Source organism: Giraffa tippelskirchi, chromosome 7, assembly GCF_054371585.1.
Source record: "Giraffa tippelskirchi isolate mGirTip1 chromosome 7, T2T-mGirTip1v1.2.pri, whole genome shotgun sequence".
Classification (NCBI taxonomy): domain Eukaryota; kingdom Metazoa; phylum Chordata; class Mammalia; order Artiodactyla; family Giraffidae; genus Giraffa; species Giraffa tippelskirchi.
In genome coordinates, this window is record NC_137281.1 from 104,997,894 (window position 1) to 105,019,091 (window position 21,198).

The 21,198-nt window shown below is 39.8% G+C and overlaps 1 protein-coding gene and 1 non-coding gene across 2 annotated transcripts; both read right to left on the reverse strand.

The window, feature by feature from the left end:
• Nucleotides 1-3,254: 3,254 nt before the first annotated feature.
• Nucleotides 3,255-3,326, reverse strand: TRNAY-AUA (transfer RNA tyrosine (anticodon AUA)). Its single transcript has one exon. It is a non-coding gene; the product is annotated as a tRNA-Tyr (tRNA).
• Nucleotides 3,327-9,770: 6,444 nt separating this feature from the next.
• Nucleotides 9,771-11,613, reverse strand: RPS29 (ribosomal protein S29). Its single transcript, XM_081505869.1, has 3 exons — nt 11,521-11,613; nt 11,186-11,285; nt 9,771-9,872 (listed from the first exon to the last, which is right to left on the reverse strand). Exons 1-3 carry the CDS (start codon nt 11,580-11,582, stop codon nt 9,864-9,866), a joined length of 171 nt encoding a protein of 56 aa, XP_081361995.1. The 5' UTR covers nt 11,583-11,613; the 3' UTR covers nt 9,771-9,863.
• Between the last annotated feature and the right edge of the window lie 9,585 nt (nt 11,614-21,198).

Genomic DNA, 21,198 nt, shown 5'->3' on the forward strand with positions numbered 1-21,198 from the left:
TATTAAGCCAATACTAACAGATCTGAAAGGAGAAGTAGACAACAACATAATAATAGTAGGGGACTTCAATACCTTTCTTTCAATAATGGATAGATAGATAATCCTGACAGAAAATCAATAAGGAAACATTGGACTTGAACCATATTGCAGACCAAAGGAACCTAACAGATATACATAGAACATGCTATGCAACAGCAGCAAAATACACATTCTTCTCAAACACACATAGAACAATAAAAACAGGGTACTGATCTCCAGAGAAAGTGTGACCTGTTTGGATACACAAGGCACTCATTCCATAGTACTTTGATATTCTACCCTCTGGAACAGCAGAGCTCAAGTAGCCAATACAGTTTTGAGACCCTTGGAGCCACGGCCATTTCAACTCTTGGTGACTATTCAATGGACCAAAGAAAGTGAGATGTGTGCTCCTAGTGCATCCAGTCATCTCCTCGAGGGTCCTCAGATGCCTAGAGTAAGCCTTGCATCAAGTATCCAGACTTTAAGGCCCGGTACCACCCAAAACCATCCACAGTCAACAATCTGTGCACTTTTACACATTAACTCATTGGATACTTGCAACACTTCCATAAGGTAAATCTGGTTATTATGCTTATTTTATAGATGAGGTTGCTGTCCTCTAGAAGGACCCACATTTCACTGACATTTTATTATGAAAATAACTAACCAATAAGTGTGTTTAAATGTAAGAATAGAGGGCTTCCCTCATGGCTCAGTGGTAAAGAATCTACCTGACAATGCAGGAAACTCCGATTTGACCCCTGGTCTGGAAGATTCCACGTGCTGCAGAGCAACTAAGCCCATGTGCCACAATTACTGAGCCTGTGCTCTAGAGCACAGGTGCAGCAACTACTGAGCCCACAAGCTGCAATTACTGAAGTTCAAGCTTTCTAAATCCTATTCTCCGCAACGAGGGAAGCCACCACAATGAGAAGCCAGTGCACCACAACTAGAGAGTAGCCTGTGCTCAATGCAACTAGAGAAAAGTCCATGCAGCAACAGAGACCTAGCACAGTCAAAAATAAAATAAAATATAAAAATATAAAAGTGGGAATTTTCACTCAGACAGTAAGGGTTATTTTGGGTGATTAGGCAACACTGTAAACCAGCTATTTTCCACATAAATATAAAATCAAAGAAAGAGAAGTTGAACTTGCAAGGAGAGATTTTGAGGCATGCACTTGCATGGAGGTTGCCACAGCTGTGTTAGATGCTGATCTATCCCACTTTACAGGCTCTCAAGAAATGAGCCTCGCAAATTGTACCTCCCAACTCCCCCGTCTCCACTTCTCTCCATCTCTGCCTCTCTCTCCCTCACTTCCTGGGAGGGCTTAGCTTCTGTCTTGCCCAACAGTGGAGGAATTGTATGACATAGTAGTTCCAGGCAGACACAAGGATACTTCTCTTGACTCGGGCATCCACATGGCACAATTAGGTCTCAGAATCTAGTACCCTGTGCGAGGCTATGCACTTAAGCTCCAATTTCTATCAAGAAGTTTGACAGACTTTTGTCTCATTTTCCCACAAAGCATTGCACTAGAAAAGGCAGGAAGTAAATATCCTGCAGGTAGCCTGGGGACTCGCCCAGTGTGGCTAGCATAGGAAGTGGGGGCAGTCTGGCTGTGGACCCATGACCTTTAACTTGTGAGGTGTGTGCTAACTCTAATTGGTTAGTTTAGTTCAGTTCAGTCGCTTAGTCGTGTTTGACACTTTGCAGCCCCATGGACTGCAGCATGCCAGGCTTCCCTGTCCGTCACCAGCTCCTGGAGCTTGCTCAAACTCATGTCCATCGAGCCGGTGATGCCATCCAACCATCTCATCCTCTGTCGTCCCCTTCTCCTTCTGCCTTCAATCTTAGTTAATACCAGAATTAAATTTTAGTATACTGGTTGGTATCAGAATACTTTCCAATTATTATTACTTTTATAAGCTTTTTTATTTCCCCACTACTTAACTGGTATATTTTGTATTTTGGTAAATTCTGTATTTGTGAAAATTACTTGAGTATCTTGTGTGGCAGTGGAACACACCATATTTTTTTTCTAATAAAACTAATGAAAAAAAAATTTTCATTTAACAGCTTTTAACCTAGTGGCAGTGTTTTCAGGAACAAATTAAAGTCATTAACAAGAGATAAGGTTATTTAGAAAACCTATAATGAAGGCTCCAAATGAGGAGCAGTCATCTCCATGAGGTGCTCCCTTGGTAATAAGGAAGCTAGGCTACTCAGGAATCAGATAATGAAGACTCCTGATCACGGAGAAAACTTTGAAGGAAATTGTATTTAAGATTACTTACCCAAAAAGTTCCAAATATGAATACGTTTCCACAAACCCTTTCTTTTCATGATGGACTGAATGTTATCATCTGTGTTAGCCATCCCCACTTAATCTGAGTAACTGGCAGTAGGAGTCAATTAGCATCAAAGGACAAACAGATGCACCACTGTCATCTTAAAAGGGGATTTGTGAGTATGTGAAAAGAGACCACAAGATAAACCAGACTCAGTCTATGAAACGCAACTGGATTGCCAAGAAACAGGTTCCATTTTTTCTTATTTGATGCTTTTATTGATTTGCCATTGCTACCATGAATATTTATCACTTTGTCGACTAGTCCTTTATTATGTAATCTTTTTATTATTTAGGAAATAAAATAAAACCTCCTTCAGCATTAACATAATGAGATATTACTCTTTATGGGCAACTGTTAACAGTTTTAGTAACCTACATATCTTTGGTTCCCTGGGTAAAGGCTTATTGATTTTTCTAGCTCCTGCTGTTAATTCTTGATGTTTGGCAGTGGAGGCTCAGCTAGTCTACACAGGGAAGCTGTTTACACGATCAGCATAATTATTATTGGGTTGTATAATGTGCATGAGGCTACTGGTACTTAACACTCTTTACAACTTTATTAAGCAAGGCTGTTTTTTCTTCATTGCTGCAACATCTAAAACCATAAACATACCTACAGTGATCCTATTCTGAAACCTGGGTTATACACAGTAAGAAGTTACACAGTAGCTCCTGAATATGTACCTGTCTTAAAATGTGTTTGAAGAGGCCAATGAGATCCTGCATTACTGGCCTCAGAAAAGTGAAAGTGAAGTCGCTCAGTCATGTCCGTCCAACTCTTTGCAACCCCGTGGACTGTAGCCTACCAGGTTCCACTGTCCACGGTATTTTCCAGGCAAGAATACTGGAGTAAGTTGCCATTTCCTTCTCCAGGAGATCTTCCCAACCCAGGGATTGAACCTAGGTCTCCCGCATTATAGGCAGATGCTTTACCATCTGAGCCACCAGGGAAGTACTAGCCCCAGAATCACTGTTATATATAAGCAGAAAAAAAGACTGATGTTTCTCTTAACAGTAATCTCTCTCCCCATCTCTCCAGGTACTTCTTCAGCTCCCCCCTTTCACTGGGACCTCAGCAACTCTAGTCAGAGTCCCTGTTGACAGAAATTCATTCCTCCCTTTCCTTTTGTTAACACTGTTAAGTTCTAAGGTTATCTAAATTGTTGCAGGAAGGAGGACCCGAGAGAGTGGGGTCTTTTCTAACACTCAGAAATGAATTGTCCAAGGAGACACATATGTGTGGGTGGAGAGGAGAAGGGAGAACCCAGGACTGCAGTGTCATGTGGCTGGCAACCTCGGGTTTTACAGTAATGGGGTTAGTTTCTGGGTTGTCTCTAGCCAATCATTCTGACTCAGGGTCCTTCCCGCTGGCACACACATTGCTCAGCCAAGGATGCCAGTGAAAAGGATTCTGGGAGGTTGGTAAAATATATGGACTGGTGTTTCTTCTCTCCTTTTGCCCTTTCCCCAATACTTCCAGTTTATAGTAGCTTATTAGTTCCACGTTCCTTACCAGGACTCCTGTTGTTCCTGAGCTTGCCTGACTGAGAAGATGGCAGACGAATGTCTCAAAATAAGCATCTTATTGGGGTCTTGGATGCCAGGTTCTTTTATAGATCAAGATGAAGGGAGGTGAGGGAACAAAGGGAAAAAGTCATTAATCTTGCAAATATTTCCTAGAATGGCAAGCCTCAGGCAGAGGATGTGTTAATTTCTTCCTTCCTGCCATCTACAGGTGGATAGGGTTCTGAACAAAGGCACTTTAGTTTAACAGTCAGGCAGAGGGGCATGATTCTCTGAGGCAGGCCAGTATGTTATGATTATAATTTTAAAAAGCAATGGAAAGAAAGTCAAAGAAACAGTTCCAACATGAGAGTCAGAATTGGCTTTTCCCTGCAACACTGTTGTCAGCTTACACATACAAGAGGTCAGGGCGGGTGGTTTCAGTCAGTGGTTCCCCTAATAGAATTAGTAAAGATTTTACAGTAACACAGACTTCATTGGTGGCTCAGTGGTTAAAAAAAAAAAAAAAAAAAAATCACCTGTCAGTGCAGAAGACCTGTGTTTAATCCCTGGGTCGGGAAGATCCCCCGGAGATGGAAATGACAACGCACTCCAGTATTCTTGCCTGGGAAAGTCCCATGGACAGAAAAACCTTGAGGGCTACAGTCTATGGGGTTGCAAGAGTCACACATGACTGAGAGACTAAATGACAACAATAACATTACAATGAAACAGCTGAATGGCAGTCTGCTGAGCAACCGAGTTGACCAAGGACATCAAAGTACTGGTCAGGAGTCACCCAGAAAAGGTCAGCAGCAGCATCCCTTAGATTCCAGCTGAATCTGGTAGCTGGCACCCAAGGGGGGGATTTAAATTCTGCAAAGTAGCTCCAGACAGTGCTTTTGTCTTTACCATTGAAATAGAACTGGGAGTCTTTACAACCGACTTGTTATCTTTGTTACCGTTATTTCTCTTGCCTGGAAGTTTGTCCTTTTGTTCTAAGATCATTATTACTAAGATCTGTTCAAGGACAAGCATTGTGGCCAGGCTTAGATCACAAAATGGCTTAGCCAAAAATTGCTTCTCTTCTGCCAAGAAAGCCATGACTGGTTCTCTTTATCTGATGATCTCCTACTGATCTGCTGACAAAACAAGTCCAGGAAAGTGACCAACAGCAGACATTTCAAGGTAAAGGGAATGTTGGCCATTTTGGCCAGGAGGACAGCTTCCTGAAATGTATCCTTTGAACTCTTAGAATGGGGTCCAGTTGAGGACCCCAGCAGCCACTCTCAGAACCACAGATATTTTAGTCTTTGCCCCACGATCAGTGGTTCTGAAACAATTCAGGTAGGTTAGGGATTTCTTCGCAAGCAGATAAGATGTTTAGGGGATAAGGAGACCAATAGGAACAATGTGAGGGGTTGGGAGAACAGAAGGAGGGGGTGGGGCATTGTGGGTCTAAAGGCTTTCAATTCTTCTGTTGGGGAATCCAGCATTTGTTTATAGAACTCAGAAGGTCAAGTCTAGAATTAGCTCAAGGGAGTGGTCACCACTGATGAACATAGTAGTCTGAATTTAAAACAATTTTCAGTAAAAACAAACCCAGCCCTGCTTTCTTTGAATTATTTTCTCACTAACCAAATGACTTTAAATTGAGACATTATACAATTAGCCCATCCAGATAAATTTGTCAATTCCAATCTCAATTCTTTTAAAGCTTTTACAGACAGAGGACACCTGGAGCAAGCAAAGGCAATAATCTAACCTTTGGCCCCTTTGATTGCTACACATGTATATACTCAGTGATATCAACAAATGGAGCCTTTAATTTTCTAGATTAGCCCTTGAGAAATATCTAGTAGCTCAGCCTTCTCTTTTTTCCCTTTTTCAATTTTTGTGGATATAGAGAAAATTCAAACACCTTGTTTTACCTTTAGTCATTCCACTAGAACAGCTTTGTTCTGCCTACCCAAAAGCCCAATTCTCTAAGGTACCAATTTTTAAAGATAGTTTTCAACAAGAACTATGTCTCAGACAGAGGTTATGCAGAGCAAGCTGATTTAAAATTATCAGGGGCATTAGCCATGTAGATAGCTGTTGAAGGCCAGGGTCTCTGGTCTTTCTGAAACGGTAAAAAGGGTCCATAAAAAGTGAAAAAGTAATGATGGCCAACCAAATTAGTCATTATCAAATCTGCTCATTCATTCATTGTATTTTTTTCTGCATGCCTGCCCTATGAAACATACTACACTGGGCACTGTTAGGATCTAGCTGGAGTGGAAACCAGAGAACACCAAACGCGGCCCTTAAATCAGACCCTACAAGAACAGTTCAAATAACCAGGAATGGTTTCACCTGAAATAAGGTTTCAGATGAGAATCCTCATGCCTAAATAATTAACCAGTTTTCTTCAAGAAAGATTAGACTTGTTTTATATAGGACCACACAGAATCAATGTCAATGGGTGGAAATCAATGGAAGTAAATAAAAAGAACTTGCTCTCAGAGCAATCTAAAGATAGAATCAGATGTGTGGGGAGGAGCAGAAGCCTAATTAGCAAAGTTGTTACCTGGGACACTGGAAAATGCACCACTGGATACCCCACCTCTAAAACAAATCTTAATCTGATGCTTCAGAGCAAATCACCCCTATGACCCAAAGGCAATCACTGATAACATACTAGCATGTTTTTTTCTATGCATTTTTTTTTTAACATAGTGAATTTGTACCATATATACAATTTCCCACTTTTTATTGAAAATTTTCTCTGGGCTATTTTGTAGACTACCAATATTTACCAAAGTCTTCTCTAATTGTTGGACATTTAGAATTTAACAGTAAGCGCAAGAGTTCTCAAGACATCCTACTGGTGGTTTGAATCTCACTGTGCTTTCTTGGACAAGCTCTTCTTTGTGCATCACTTGCCTCATCTGTAAATGGGGATTATGCCTCACAGAGTTGTTTTATTAAAGGAGTTAATTTAAGTAAAGCATTAAGAACAGTGCCTGACACAGCATTCACTCAAAAAGTTTTATCAATTTTAGGTAAAAACATTAAGTCTATGGAGAACTACTGTGAGACTTCAAAATGGACCAAAAGATTACTAGCTGTTTTTCATGGAACTTAAATCGTTGCCTACACACTTTTCAGGTAAGGAACCCCAAGCTTTTGTGTTAAGAGCTATTTTACAACTTTCCAAGTTATACATAAGTGATACAGACATGCACATTGTCCACACACATTTATCCATAGACACGCACATTCGTCTGGTGGATAACTGACTTCCCTTCTGTTAAAAAAAAAAAAAAATCCAGTTTTACATTTATTTATAAATTCATTATAAAAATCCTTGATTCACCTATTGTGATGCTTTCAATTATCCTTTGAACTGGTAGAAAAATCTTACTGGTTTCATTAATGAGTTAAATAAAATCTTCAACAGGTCCTTTAACAGGTCTCATTCAGCCCAAACTCAGTAATTCAACCTAAGACCATATACTCTGTTTTAATGGTAGTTTAAACCTCTCCTGTAGAATCCATTGTGTTTTGCCATCGACATTATTGAGCTTGGACTTACCTGGTGGTCCATCGTTAGGACTCCAAACTCTAACTGCCAAGGGCCCAGGCTCAATCCCTGGTCAGGGAACTAAAATCCCACTTGCAAGGTGTGGTCAAAAAAAAAAAAGTATCAACCTTTTACTAGCAAATTTAATTCAACTCTTCAACAATTCAGCATCTACTATTAATACACAATGTATAATGCTACATGCTGTGGTAAATATGAAGATAACTTATTATCATGTAAATTCATCCTCTGGGGACGAGGTAGTCTTTCAAACTTAAAATAGTACTTCCTGTCATGTAAACGCATCTTTGGGGACAAGAGGTACAGTCTTTCAACCTTAAAATAAGTGTGCTGTGGGTATTAAGAATATTAGCACCGAAGTCAGTCTCAAGTTCCAGTCTTGACCCCATTCTAACTTAGGAAGACTTTGCAGAAACTGCTTAATCTCTAGCTTTGTAATGATATCCACAAACGTGGATATCCACAATGTGGATATATCAATCCACAAATGTGGATTGAGACTCGAAAAAGATAACACATATAAAAGCACTTAGCATAATGTCTTACACATACATTTTTAAATTATTTTTTTTGTCATAGCTGATATACAATGTTGGGGCACATACACTTTAATAGTCTTTAGCAGTTAAGTTATTCAACTTTGAATAGAGAAGACCATCTGCTCACACCAGCCTTCCTACCCACCACACCACAGGGCCAGGACTGGCTAGGCAATGTTCCCTTCCACACAATTCTCAACTAACACACAATTCTTACAGGAGCATTTACCCAGGACTATCCCCCTAGAACAGTGTTCATCTTTCCTCCAGCTCTCATACCCAAATATATCACTTCATTTACTTAAATCACTATGTTTAGGCCTCTCCTCTTCACCTAAAATTTTTTACTTGCTCAGCTTCTATTGCTTCCCACCCAGCCACTCTATCTGTAACATAGAAAACTTTCCTGCTTCATCTCCTCTCCCAAAATTCTATCCACTTCCTTATCCTGTTTGAAACCTGTTCCCTAAACACTTCCTCAGCAACACTGTTAAAATTTCATTATAAGTCCACCACAGAATTACCATGTACTCCTGACTCCCGGCCAGTAAGAGCTGAATTTACCATGAAGCTCTTGAGACCTAAGCTTCAGGGTCCCTAATCTCCATGAGCTCCTTTTAAGTCTTACATTGTGTTCAACTGTTTTCGAAGTTTTCTAACATGCCACTTTTTTGCTTTTCCTTCTACTCTGTTGAATCATCATCTTACCTGTTCTTGGGAATAACCCAGAACAGCCTTCTCCATGTTTATCATTTAATCTCTAGACTTTAGGGCTAAGATCTCACCCAGTCAGGAGAATGAGATCCCCAAACAGCAGATTATTCATAACCTGAGAACCAGTCAAGCCTACCTTGTCATAGATCCAGTTCAGTTCAGGGTTAGTCATTCAGTTATGTCTGTGACCCCACACCAGGCTCCTGTCTATGGAATTCTCCAGGGAAGAAGACTGGGTGGGTTGCCATTTCTTTCTCCAGGTTATTCAGTGACAATTCCACACTGAAAGATCACCATGCAACAGCAAGCCCCAGAGGGAGCCCTGGATAGGCTCCTGTCAATTCCAGATGAATGCCTACTTCAGAGCTTAACACAAATGTCTAATAAGCATTTTAAATTCAATATGCCTGAAACACTTTTTCTTCCCTAAACCAAGCTAACTTTTCAGTCCTAGCTCAAGAGTAACCCTACCCTTCCAGTTGCTCCGGCCAAAACACTTAGAATCACTCTTGGTTCTCTCCTACACCTAATCCTTCAACAAATCCTGTCTTCCTCTTCAGAATTCATTTTGACTTGTGTGCTAGTTGAGCTAGTTAGTTCCACTTTTATGCTGCCTATTCTGATAGACTTGTTTTTGTTTCTAAACCTTGCCCCACTAAAAGCGACTTACGTTCATAAGACCCATTTCACTTTCAATCACCTCACCCAAACACGCTGAGAAATTTACAAGCTTTCTTGTAAATTGGTGAATTATCCCAAAAGCTAGGACTACTGAACACTAGGTAAATGCTCAGAGTAGGTCTTTTTTTTTTTTTTCCCCAGAGCAGATCTTAATGACAGCAACTACTCAGGAGTCCAACTTGTCTCAGGTTATATGCTGGATGCTGCTATATGTAGTGGGCACCTTAACTAACAAAAAATGGCTTTTTTGAAGTATAAAGCTAAAACCGACATTACAAGAGTTCAGCATGAATACTTTTGTATAAGTCAGGGAAAATAAGTATTTTTAAGTTGAATCCAGAGAAGTCAATTTTTAAAAGATATCACTCATAATTGCAGTTTTTAAACTTTTATTTTATATACAAAGAACTAGTATTATCTCCGCCTAAGGTTGATGTGCTGGATGAACCATCTAAGGAAGTTCAGTTAGTCCAACTGGAAAAAAAAAAAGAAAGAAAATGAATTAATTCAAAATGCCTTAAATATCCATTTTATTCTCAGAAAGAAATGGTTCATTGTAGAATGAGGTTTAAACTGGAAATCTGACCCACCCAAACTAGTAATCCAGATCTAAATACCTTAAATATTTACTGAACACCTACTACAAGCTGCTCCATGAACCTCAGCTTGATTTGTAACTGAAGTTTAGTATTGGGATACCCACTTCTACCATCAAAGAAATTTCCCAGTAGAAAAACATTGCTTCAGAAAATGATCCTTACCAAAAGCTCAGGATGGTCATTAAGTAGTAACTAATTACACAGCTAATATTTTGTTACTCATTGTGTGCCAGACACTATTCTATAAGACATTCATAAATCAATTCATTTATTCTTAATCTCTGAGAAATGGGACACAAAACTGGCAGACTTGAGTCCATTCTCCCATCTGTGATAGTTATTTCAACTTCCATAATTAACACTAAACATGTATTTCTTAAGTATTTGGTCAAAATCAGAAGTTTAAACTTAAGATACTTTGTCACAGAAATCTCACATTAACAATTCATCTCCACTATTACATTAACAAATTATACCCACGGTAACACTTCAACATAAGAACTTCTAACTTAAAAATACGTTCTACTCAACATTGTTGCGTTCTAATTACTAACAAAAAGGTAGTGACAGAATTTTATATCTCAAAGAGTCAGTTAGAAATTAATCTTCAACTTCAAAAAAAAAAACTCTTAACATTTAAGTGACTTTTAGGAGCCAAGAAACCTTCACATATAATTTTTGCAACAACCCTTTTTATTTTTCACAGGAAAAAACTTAATTTGAGTGACTTGACCAAAGTCATAAGACTACTAAATGACAGACCTCTGAATCCTAAAAAGGTCTATCTGGCCCCAAACCTCAAGCTCATTCCACTACATGACCTATTCAGTTATTTCAGGGCAGCGGTCAAAGCATGTATTTTCCCGAAAATTAACAAGATATGATTAGTGATCTAATGTTTCATTTTAGCGACTTGTGAAAAGTAATGTTTACCCAACATTACATACAGCACCTAAAACTAACAGAAGTGGACAAAAAGGTATTAGAAAAACTTATTTTCCACGCCTTCACATCCCCAGCCCCTCAATTCTATTAAGATGACTGCCGAGCCTCTCAACTGTGTTGTCCGCTACAAAGAAGAGCCCTGCTAGCTAAAAGAGAAAAACTGCATTGATCAAACGCCGACACCGAACTACCGGCTTGTCGGCCCCTCCCGGAAACAGGAGACCATGGCGTCCGCCAGCGTACCTTAATGAAGCCGATGTCCTTCGCATACTGGCGGAAACACTGGCGGCACATATTGAGGCCGTATTTCCGGATCAGACCGTGCCGGTTTGAGCAGACCCGGCTGCAAAAAGAAACGGCGTTATCGCTAGTCACAGAAAGTAAAGTATCGGCAACTCGGGGGGGCCACCACTCGCACTGCAGGTTTCCACGGACCCATCGGAGGCCTATAAATGGCGGCAGCCACCTCTCCGATTCCGTCTCCCCGCACGCGCCGCCCGTGGGCTCCTCCACATTACATTTCAAACATTGTCGCACCCCAAAGCAACCCTTCCATACAGCCACATTCTGTTTCTCACCAAGAGCGAGAACCCTGACCGAATTTTCTCGGATGGCTCCAGTAGAGCTGCTGGTGACCCATGTTGCTTTCTCGGCTGCAACGAGGTAAAAGGAACGAGGGAGGGTACGCAGGCGCTCTTCAAAATTTTAGGACACAGTTTACCCAGAAGGCAGTGCTGACAAATGGCGCGTGCGCAATGTGTCCACGGAGTCTCAGGGACGGGAGAGGCTTGGAAATATTCTAGGCGGGCACCTCTGATGACGTCACCACATCTCAGCCTCAAGTCTTGTTTTGCGCTGGCTTGCGATCGCCGGGCGCGGTGGCGCGTGCCTGTAATCCCAGCTACTCGGGAGGCTGAGGCTGGAGGATCGCTTGAGCTCAGGAGTTCTGGGCTGCAGTGCGCTATGCCGATCGGGTGTCCGCACTAAGTTCGGCATCAATATGGTGACCTCCCGGGAGCGGGGGACCACCAGGTTGCCTAAGGAGGGGTGAACCGGCCCAGGTCGGAAACGGAGCAGGTCAAAACTCCCGTGCTGATCAGTAGTGGGATCGCGCCTGTGAATAGCCACTGTACTCCAGCCTGGGCAATATAGCGAGACCCTGTCTCTTTTGAGCCTCCAGTAAAGAGCTTTGAACTTTTAAGAAATAAACGCTGTAACTATTCTGTTTCTTCCTCGTCGTCTGAACCCTTTACATTCTTCTAATTAAAATTTTGCACTTGGGAAAGGATTTTTTTTTTCCCCCTGAACTCATCAGTGACACCTACTGGAATAAAATTGCAAAATAACTTAAAATCAACTGTAATAATTAGGAGTGGACGGTAGGAGTTGCTGTTTTGTTAGGCAACTTCTTTTAATTGGCACACAGCTTCTAGAGACACCTATACTATTCCAGAAAAATGACAAGAGACAATGTCCTTAATATTTAAGTGTAGCTAGTTGAGTTTAAAGTAAGGAGAAGTAAATAGCCAATGTGTGCTGCTTTGACTAGATGATTCGGTAATAAAACAACTTGTGGAAACAAAATGCCATCCAATAAACTAGTGAAAACTGTCCCTAAAATAGACGTAGTCATTTATAAAGTCTCTAAATAAACCTAAAATTATACATGGCTCTGATATCAAAGCTTTAACCAGATCTATAAAATGTACCACAGGGTGCAATAATGCAGAAAACTTTTACACATGTACTCTTGTACTAGAATTGAAATACCATACCTCTTGAAGATATATTGTTTCAGGTCTAGTGCCCCTCCCAATCTAAATCAGGCACTTTGTTACCTGAAAAGGGAAGGAGTCAAGCCAGAGATTTAAAAAAAATTGATATGACCTGATCCTGCTCTCAAAACGAATGTATTGAGAAAAATAGAACTATCTCAGAGCCCTTGTTTTCAGTTTCAAATTTCATGACTCTAAGTAGGTAGGACAATTGTATTCAATGATAGATGTACTCATAGAGCACACGAAGAACAAAGAGGAAAGAGATTAATTCCAGGGTGAGTTTCATTTGAGGGGCCTTTGAAGTAGACCTTAAGTGAAGAGTGAGGTTTACACAGGCAGCACTTGATGGAAGGGAACATAGTGAGAGGACGACTTTGAGCCCAGGATCGGAGTTGGGAAAAGCTTAGGGAGGATAAACAGCCTTGTGTAACTAGAGAGGAGGATGCACAAAAGCTCTAGTGACAGAAGATTAATTAAAATTTAAAGCCTGACTGTAGAAGGTCCAATGTCAAGCTTCTACAGTTTGCCTGAAATTTGTATCAGTCATAAATGTGTAGTTTTCAAAATCCATATGCTTCTCAGAAGCTAATCAAACATTTGCCCGCCTATAGTCTCTCAGGCCTTTCCTAGTTGTTCTCCATAATTGTTGAAAGATGACAATGGTACTGAGATTAATTCCATAAATATTTTCAATACTCTGCTATAAAATCCTCAAGGGAGAAGGGAAAAGATAAACAAGAAATAATTAATTACACTTGAAAAATAACAATCCCTTATAGCTTAAACTACCTTGAACTATGGTGATATTCAAGTAGTTCTTAATGTTTATTCTGGTCTTGAAAGTTATTCTCTTAGATGGAGATATTACAAAACTGCAGTTGAAAAGTTGTACTTCCCACTCAGTCTTAAGATGATGTAGCACCATCTATCTCCATCAATGGAATTATCAATTTCTTTTTCAATAAGAAAGCTGAGAATACCATTTTTAAAAGTCCATTTTAACCCAGTATTTGTAAAGAGCTTTTAGCTTAATTCTATACTATTTTTACAAAATCCTATTACTCATTTGTATTTGGCTTTTAAATACTTCTTTTAGATTACATTTTCCCTGAATATTATACATACCAAGTAATCTTTCTTTCTTAAATACAATGAAATTCAAAGAAAAAGAAAAAATGTGCCACTAATCTCCTAGCCCAGATAACCCCTATTAATATTTTGTTTCACCTGAGTACAGATATTATTTTTTAATTTAAGCACATTGGAATGATCTGCATGTTGAGACACGATTATTCAAGATATCGCCTATTTTCCTCCTTAACTTAGTCTCACAATTATTTGTGATTCTACGTCCATAATTAAAGACCTACATCTCTATTGAGCTATCTTCAATTTCAGAATATATATTGAATATATATATTGAAATGGGTATTTGGGTATATATATAAATATATATATATATAAACATATATATATATGTTTATGTTTATGATGCATTAAGCTCTGCATCATCAAAACTCAAATAGAAACAAGAGTTGCCATTTTTAGGCTATCAGAAGGACAAGTACAAAAAAAAATGCTACTTCACACTGTGGAGGAATGTGGAAAAACAGATACTTTCTTTGGTTATAAGTTGAATTGTTACAATTTCCATAGAAGGCAAATTGGTAATCTCTATCAAAAATTTAACAGATTTTTCTTCTAGAAAATATTTCAACAGATATTGATATTTTAATTAATTGTATACTGTAAAGCGGGCTTCCCTGGTGGCTCAAACCATAAAGAATCCACTTGCATTGCAGGAGACCTAGGTTCAATCCCTAGGTTAGGAAGATCCTCTGGAGGAGGGCATGGCAACCCACTCCAGTGTTCTTGCCTGGAGAATCCCATGGACAGAGGAGCCTGGCGGGCTACAGTCCATGGGGTGGCAAAGAATTGGACACAACTGAACGACTAAAGACAGCACAGTACACACTGTAAAGCAAAACACAGATACATAAAGCATATTTTTAAAAGTAAGTTTTTATTCAACCCAGATCCCTGTTTCTCCAGTGTCTCTGTCCAAACTCACCTGTTATCAGTTTTGGAGAGGATCTTTAAAAAACAGTGTTATCTGTCTACCTATGTATTCATCCACTCAGAAGTGTATGTGTGTTATACCTACATATATGTATAAATGTGTCCATATACACAATTGTACTTATCTTTATATATGTTTATTACTTCTCTTTTCATTTACACAAACAGAATATCATACCCACTATTTTCACAAATAGATCATAAAGCTTCTTAGAAGAGTATAAAAGCTATAAAGAAATCAGTAGCAAAAGTAGAAGATGAAGTAAAATGGAAACATCTTTGAACATTCTTTTGCATACTCAAAGTTTAGTCATATCTATATAGTATATCTATATTATAAAGTATGTCTATAAAATAAAATTATTGAAATAGGACTCAGAGACCAAAGAATATGAACTTTTAAATTTTTGATAGAGATTACCAGTTTGCCTTCTATGGATATTATAACAATTCAGCCTCATGCCCATAGAATGTATCTGTTTTTCCACACTCCCCCAACAGTGTGAAGTAACAAACTTCTTTTATAACAAACTTTTTTATATTTGTCCTTCTAATAGCCTAAAAATGACAACTGTTCTATTTGAATTTTGATGATGCAGAGCATGTTTTCCTATGTTTATAAGCCAGCCATGTATCTTTATCTGACAATTTCTCCTTCCAGTCTACAGTCCACTTTCTTAATGTTTTACTGGGCTGTAGTTTGTGTATTTGTAAATGATTACATGAAAGAAAATTAGCCTTTTGATCATCATATTGGTTGCAAATAGTTTTAAAGTTTTTGTATCAAAATTTATAAAATTGATAGGTTAAAAAAATTCTTTTCTACTGTGTTTTCTTGTAGTGCTGTTATAATTTTTGTTTTCATTTTAAATCCTGAATGTACCCAAAATTTACGTCACCATCCCCCACGAGTACGAGAGAAATCCAGTTTCTTTCCCTACCAAATGGCTAGATGGCTAGCTACTTATTCTAACACAAGAAGGATTAACCAAATGCATACTAATCAGTAAGCTTACTCTATTCTAGCACAATACAGGCTCTCATACATATTTGTTAAATGATATTCATTTACTCATTCATTTATTCTGCAAATATGCATTGAGTACCTACAATATGTGAACATTATGCTTGATCTTAAATATAACAGTAGTGACTCAAAAAGCTGTTCAGGAAGCTTGTAGTCTATTGGTGAAGACAGGCATTAAATAAGTCATCATACAGCAATTATTTTGGACAGGATAACCTAAGATTCCTCTTGCTGTTAACATCCAAACTTGCTAGAAGAAACATGGTACATTTTAAAATGCAGAGTTGAGCTCCATGGGCTCTCAAAGATCACATACTAAGAAGTAACTGGAAACCACAAAGGCTGCTCTGGAGAGATTTGTCTAGCTAGTTTATAGGACCTATATTCCAAAGAGAAAAAGAGGCCAGGCTTTGGGTAACTGTATTCAATTAAACTGCAGAGTGGAAATCCAGGAAGCTTTCTTGGAAAGAATTAAATACAGCATTTGAGAGTTAAGTTCTAGTACTATTTGTTCTACCAGTGACTATCTGTGTGGTCACAGGCAAATTCCTTTACTCTTTTCGGTCTCCACTCCTCTTGTGTAAAATGAGAGAATTGAATTAGAATACTATAAACTGTGTTTCAAGGTAAGAGAAACCCAAGTAAGACAGTAGGCGCTAAGAGAGGGCATCAGAGGGCAGACAGATTGAAACCATAATCACAGAAAACTAGACAATTTGATCACATGGACCACAGCCTTGTCTAACTCAATGAAACTAAGCCATGCCGTGTGGGGCCACCCAAGACAGAGAGGTCATGGTGGAGAGGTCTGACAGAATGTGGTCCACTGGAGAAGGGCATGGCAAACCACTTCAGTATTCTTGCCTTGAGAACCCCATGAACAGTATGAAAAGGCAAAATGATAGGACACTGAAAGATGAACTCCCCAGGTCGGTAGGTGCCCAATATGCTACTGGAGATCAGTGGAGAAATAACTCCAGAAAGAAGGAAGGGATGGAGCCAAAGCAAAAACAACACCCAGTTGTGGATGTGACTGGTGATAGAAGCAAGGTCCGATGCTGAAAAGAGCAATATTGCATAGGAACCTGGAATGTTAAGTCCATGAATCAAGGCAAATTGGAAGTGGTCAATCAGGATACGGCAAGAGTGAACGTCGACATTCCAGGAATCAGCAAACTAAAATGGACTGGAATGGGTGAATTTAACTCAGTTAGTTCAGTTCAGTCGCTCAGTCGTGTCCGACTCTTTGCCACCCCATGAACTGCAGCATGCCAGGCCTCTCTGTCCATCACCAACTCCCGGAGTCTACCCAAACCCATGTCCATCGAGTCAGTGATACCATCCAATCATCTCATCCTCTGTTTTCCCCTTCTCCTCCTGCCCCCAATCCTACCCAGCATTAGGGTCTTTTCCAATGAGTCAACTCTTCACATGAGGTGGCCAAAGTATTGGAGTTTCAGCTTCGATATCAGTCCTTCCAATGAACACCCAGGATTGATCTCCTTTAGAATAGACTGATTGGATCTCCTTGCAGTCCAAGGGACTCTCAAGAGTCTTCTCCAACACCACAGTTCAAAAGCATCAAATCTGCGGCGCTCAGCTTTATTCACTGTCCAACTCTCACATCCATACATGACCATTATATCTACTACTGTGGGCAGGAATCCCTTAGAAGAAATGGAGTAGCCATCACAGTCAACAAGAGTCCGAAATGCAGTAGTCCAAGATGCAGTCTCCAAAAAGACAGAATGATCTCTGTTCCTTTCCAAGGCAAACCATTCAATATCACGGTAATCCAAGTCTATGCCCCGACCAGTAACACTGAAGAAGCTGAAGTTCAACGGTTCTATGAAGACCTACAAGACCTTTTAGAACTAACACCAAAAAAGATGTTCTTTTCATTATAGGGGACTGGAATGCAAAGTAGGAAGTCAAGAAACAAATGGAGTAACAGGCAAATTTGGCCTTGGAGTACAGAATGAAGTAAGGCAAAGGCTAATAGAGTTTTGCCAAGAGAATGCACTGGTCATAGCAAACACCCTCTTCCAACAACACAAGAGAAGACTCTACACATGGACATCACCAGATGGCCAACACCGAAATCAGATTGATTATATTCTTTGCAGCCAAAGATGGAGAAGTTCTATACAGTCAGCAAAAACAAGACTGGGAGCAGACTGTGGCTCAGATCATGAACTCCTTATTGCCAAATTCAGACATAAATTGAAGAAAGTAGGGAAAACCACAAGGCCATTCAGGTATGACCTAAATCAAATCCCTTATGATTATACAGTGGAAGTCAGAAATAGATTTAAGGGACTAGATCTGATAGACTGCCTGATGAACTATGGATGGAGGTTCATGACACTGTACAGGAGACAGGGATCAAGACCATCCCCAAGAAAAAGAAATGCAAAAATGCAAAATGGCTGTCTGAGGAGGCCTTACAAATAGCTGGGAAAAGAAGAGAAGCGAAAAGCAAAGGAGAAAAGGAAACATATTCCCATCTGAATGCAGAGTTCCGAAGAATAGCAAGGAGACGTAAGCCTTCCTCAGAGATCAATGCAAACAAATAGAGGAAAACAACAGAATGGGAAAGACTAGAGATCTCTTCAAGAAAATTAGAGATACCAAGGGAACATTTCATGCAAAGATGGGCTCAATAAAGGACAGAAATGGTATGGACCTAACAGAAGCAGAAAATATTAAGAAGAGGTGGCAAGAATACACACAAGAACTGTACAAAAAAGATCTTCACGACCCAGGTAATAACGACGGTGTGATCACTCACCTAGAGCCAGACATCCTGGAATGTGAAGTCAAGTGGGCCTTAGGAAGCATCAGTAGAACAAAGCTAGTGGAGGTGATGGAATTCCAGTTGAGCTATTTCAAATCCTGAAAGATGATGCTGTGAAAGTGCTGCACTCAATATGCCAGCAAATTTGGAAAACTCAGCAGTGGCCACAGGACTGGAAAAGGTCAGTTTTCATTCCAATCCCAAAGAAAGGCAATGCCAAAGAATGCTTAAACTACCACACAATTGCATTCATCTCACACGCCAGTAAAGTAATGCTCAAAATTCTCCAAGCCAGACTTCAGCAATACGTGAACACTGAACTTCCAGATATTCAAGCTGGTTTTAGAAAAGGCAGAGGAACCAGAGATCAAATTGCCAACATCTGATGGATCATTGAAAAAGCAAGAGAGTTCCAGAAAAACATCTATTTCTGCTTTATTGACTATGCCAAAGCCTATGACTGTGTGGATCACAATCAACTGTGGAAAATTCTGAAAGAGATGGGAATACCAGACCACCTGACCTGCCTCTTGAGAAACCTGTATGCAAGTCAGGAAGCCACAGTTAGAACTGGACATGGAACAACAGACTGGTTCCAAAGAGGAAAAGGAGTATGTCAAGGCTGTATATTGTTACCCTGCTTGTTTAACTTATATGCAGAGTATATCATGAGAAATGCTGGGCTGGAGGAAGTACAAGCTGGAATCAAGATTGCCGGGAGAAATATCAGTAACCTCAGATATGCAGATGACACTACCCTTATGGCAGAAAGTGAAGAAGAACTAAAGAGCCTCTTGATGGATGTGAAAGAGGAGAGAGAAAAAGTTGGCTTAAAGCTCAACATTCAGAAAACTAAGATCATGGCATTCGGTCCAATCACTTCATGGCAAATAGATGGGGAAACAGTGGCTGACTTTATTTTTTTGGGCTCCAAAATCACTGCAGTTGGTGACTGCAGCCATGAAATTAAAAGACGCTTACTCCTTGGAAGGAAAGTTAAGACCAACCTAGACAGTATATTAAAAAGCAGAGACATTACTTTGTCAACAAAGGTCTGTCTAGTCAAGGCTACATTTTTTCCAGTAGTCATGTATGGATGTGAGAGTTGGACTATAAAGAAAGCTGAGTGCCGAAGAATTGATGCTTTTGAACTGTGGTGTTGGAGAAGACTCTTGAGAGTCCCTTGGACTGCAAGAAGATTCAACTAGTCCATCCTAAAAGAGATCAGTCCTGGGTGTTCATTGGAAGGACTGATGTTGAAGCTGAAACTCCAATACTTTGGCTACCTGATGCGAAGAGCTGATTCATTTGAAAAGACCCTGATGCTGGGAAAGATTGAGGGCAGGAGAAGGTGATGACAGAGGATGACATGGTTGGATGGCATCACTGACTCAATGGACGTGAGTTTGGGTAAACTCCGGGAGTTGGTGATGGACAGGCAGGCCTAGCGTGCTACGGTTCATGGGGTGGCAAAGAGTCAGACACGACTGAGCAACTGAACGAATTGAACTGAAACTGTGTTTCAGCTCCAAAACTGTAAGATTCTGTGATGGGAGACATATTTGGAAATTTAATCTAGCAGCAGTGTGGATAGTGGATTATTGTATTAGCCTCATAATATTGCCTCTAGGCTGGATGTACCTCCAGTTTAATCTCTTCACTGACCACAGTAGCCTTTCTTAAACAGATCTACATTTTATCTCCCTCTTGAAAATTTCCAGTGATGTTTCAGAATTTTCAGGCTAATGTTAAAGGCCTTAGCTTAGCAAAAAATATTTTTCATTATTTAGCTGCTTTATACTCCTCTAATGTCCATATTTAATGTTTGTTTCATTGTAGTATAATTTACTACATTAAATTCCAATGTGTAGTATAGAAAGTTTACTTGTCTCTAGTAAACAACGTAAATTGGTCTTTTTTTTTTACCACACCCTGAGGCATGTGAGATCTTAGTTCCCAACCAAGGCTCAAGCCTTGCCCCTTGCATTGGAAGCACAGTCTTAACCATTGGACAACCAAGGCCTTCCCTAAATTCATGTTTTAAATATTTAGCATTGTTGTTGTTGTTCAGTCGCTCAGTCATGTCCGACTCTTTGAGACTCCATAGACTGCAGCATGCCAGACTTCCCTGTCCTTCACTATCTCCTGGAGTTTGCTCAAACTCATGTCCATTGAGTCAGTGATGCTATCTAACCATCCTATCCTCTGCCACCCCCTTCTCCTCTCGCCTCCACTCTTTCCTAGCATCAGGGTCTTTTCCAAAGAATCGGCTCTTCGCATCAGGTGGCCAAAGTATTAAAGCTTCAGCTTCAGTATCAGTCTTTTCAGTGAATATTCGGGGTTGATTTCCTTTCAGATTGACTGGTTTGATCTCCCTGCTGTCCATGGGACTCTCAAGAGTCTTGTCAGCACCAAAATTCAAAAGTATCAATTCTTCAGCGCTCAGCCTTCCTTATGGTCCAGTTCTCACATCTGTACATAGCATAGGTGCTGGCACTCAGCAAGAACACCATCAATATTAAACAAATTAATAAATGTTTTAAGTAAGAAGAACTGGTAAGTTTAGAAATAATTC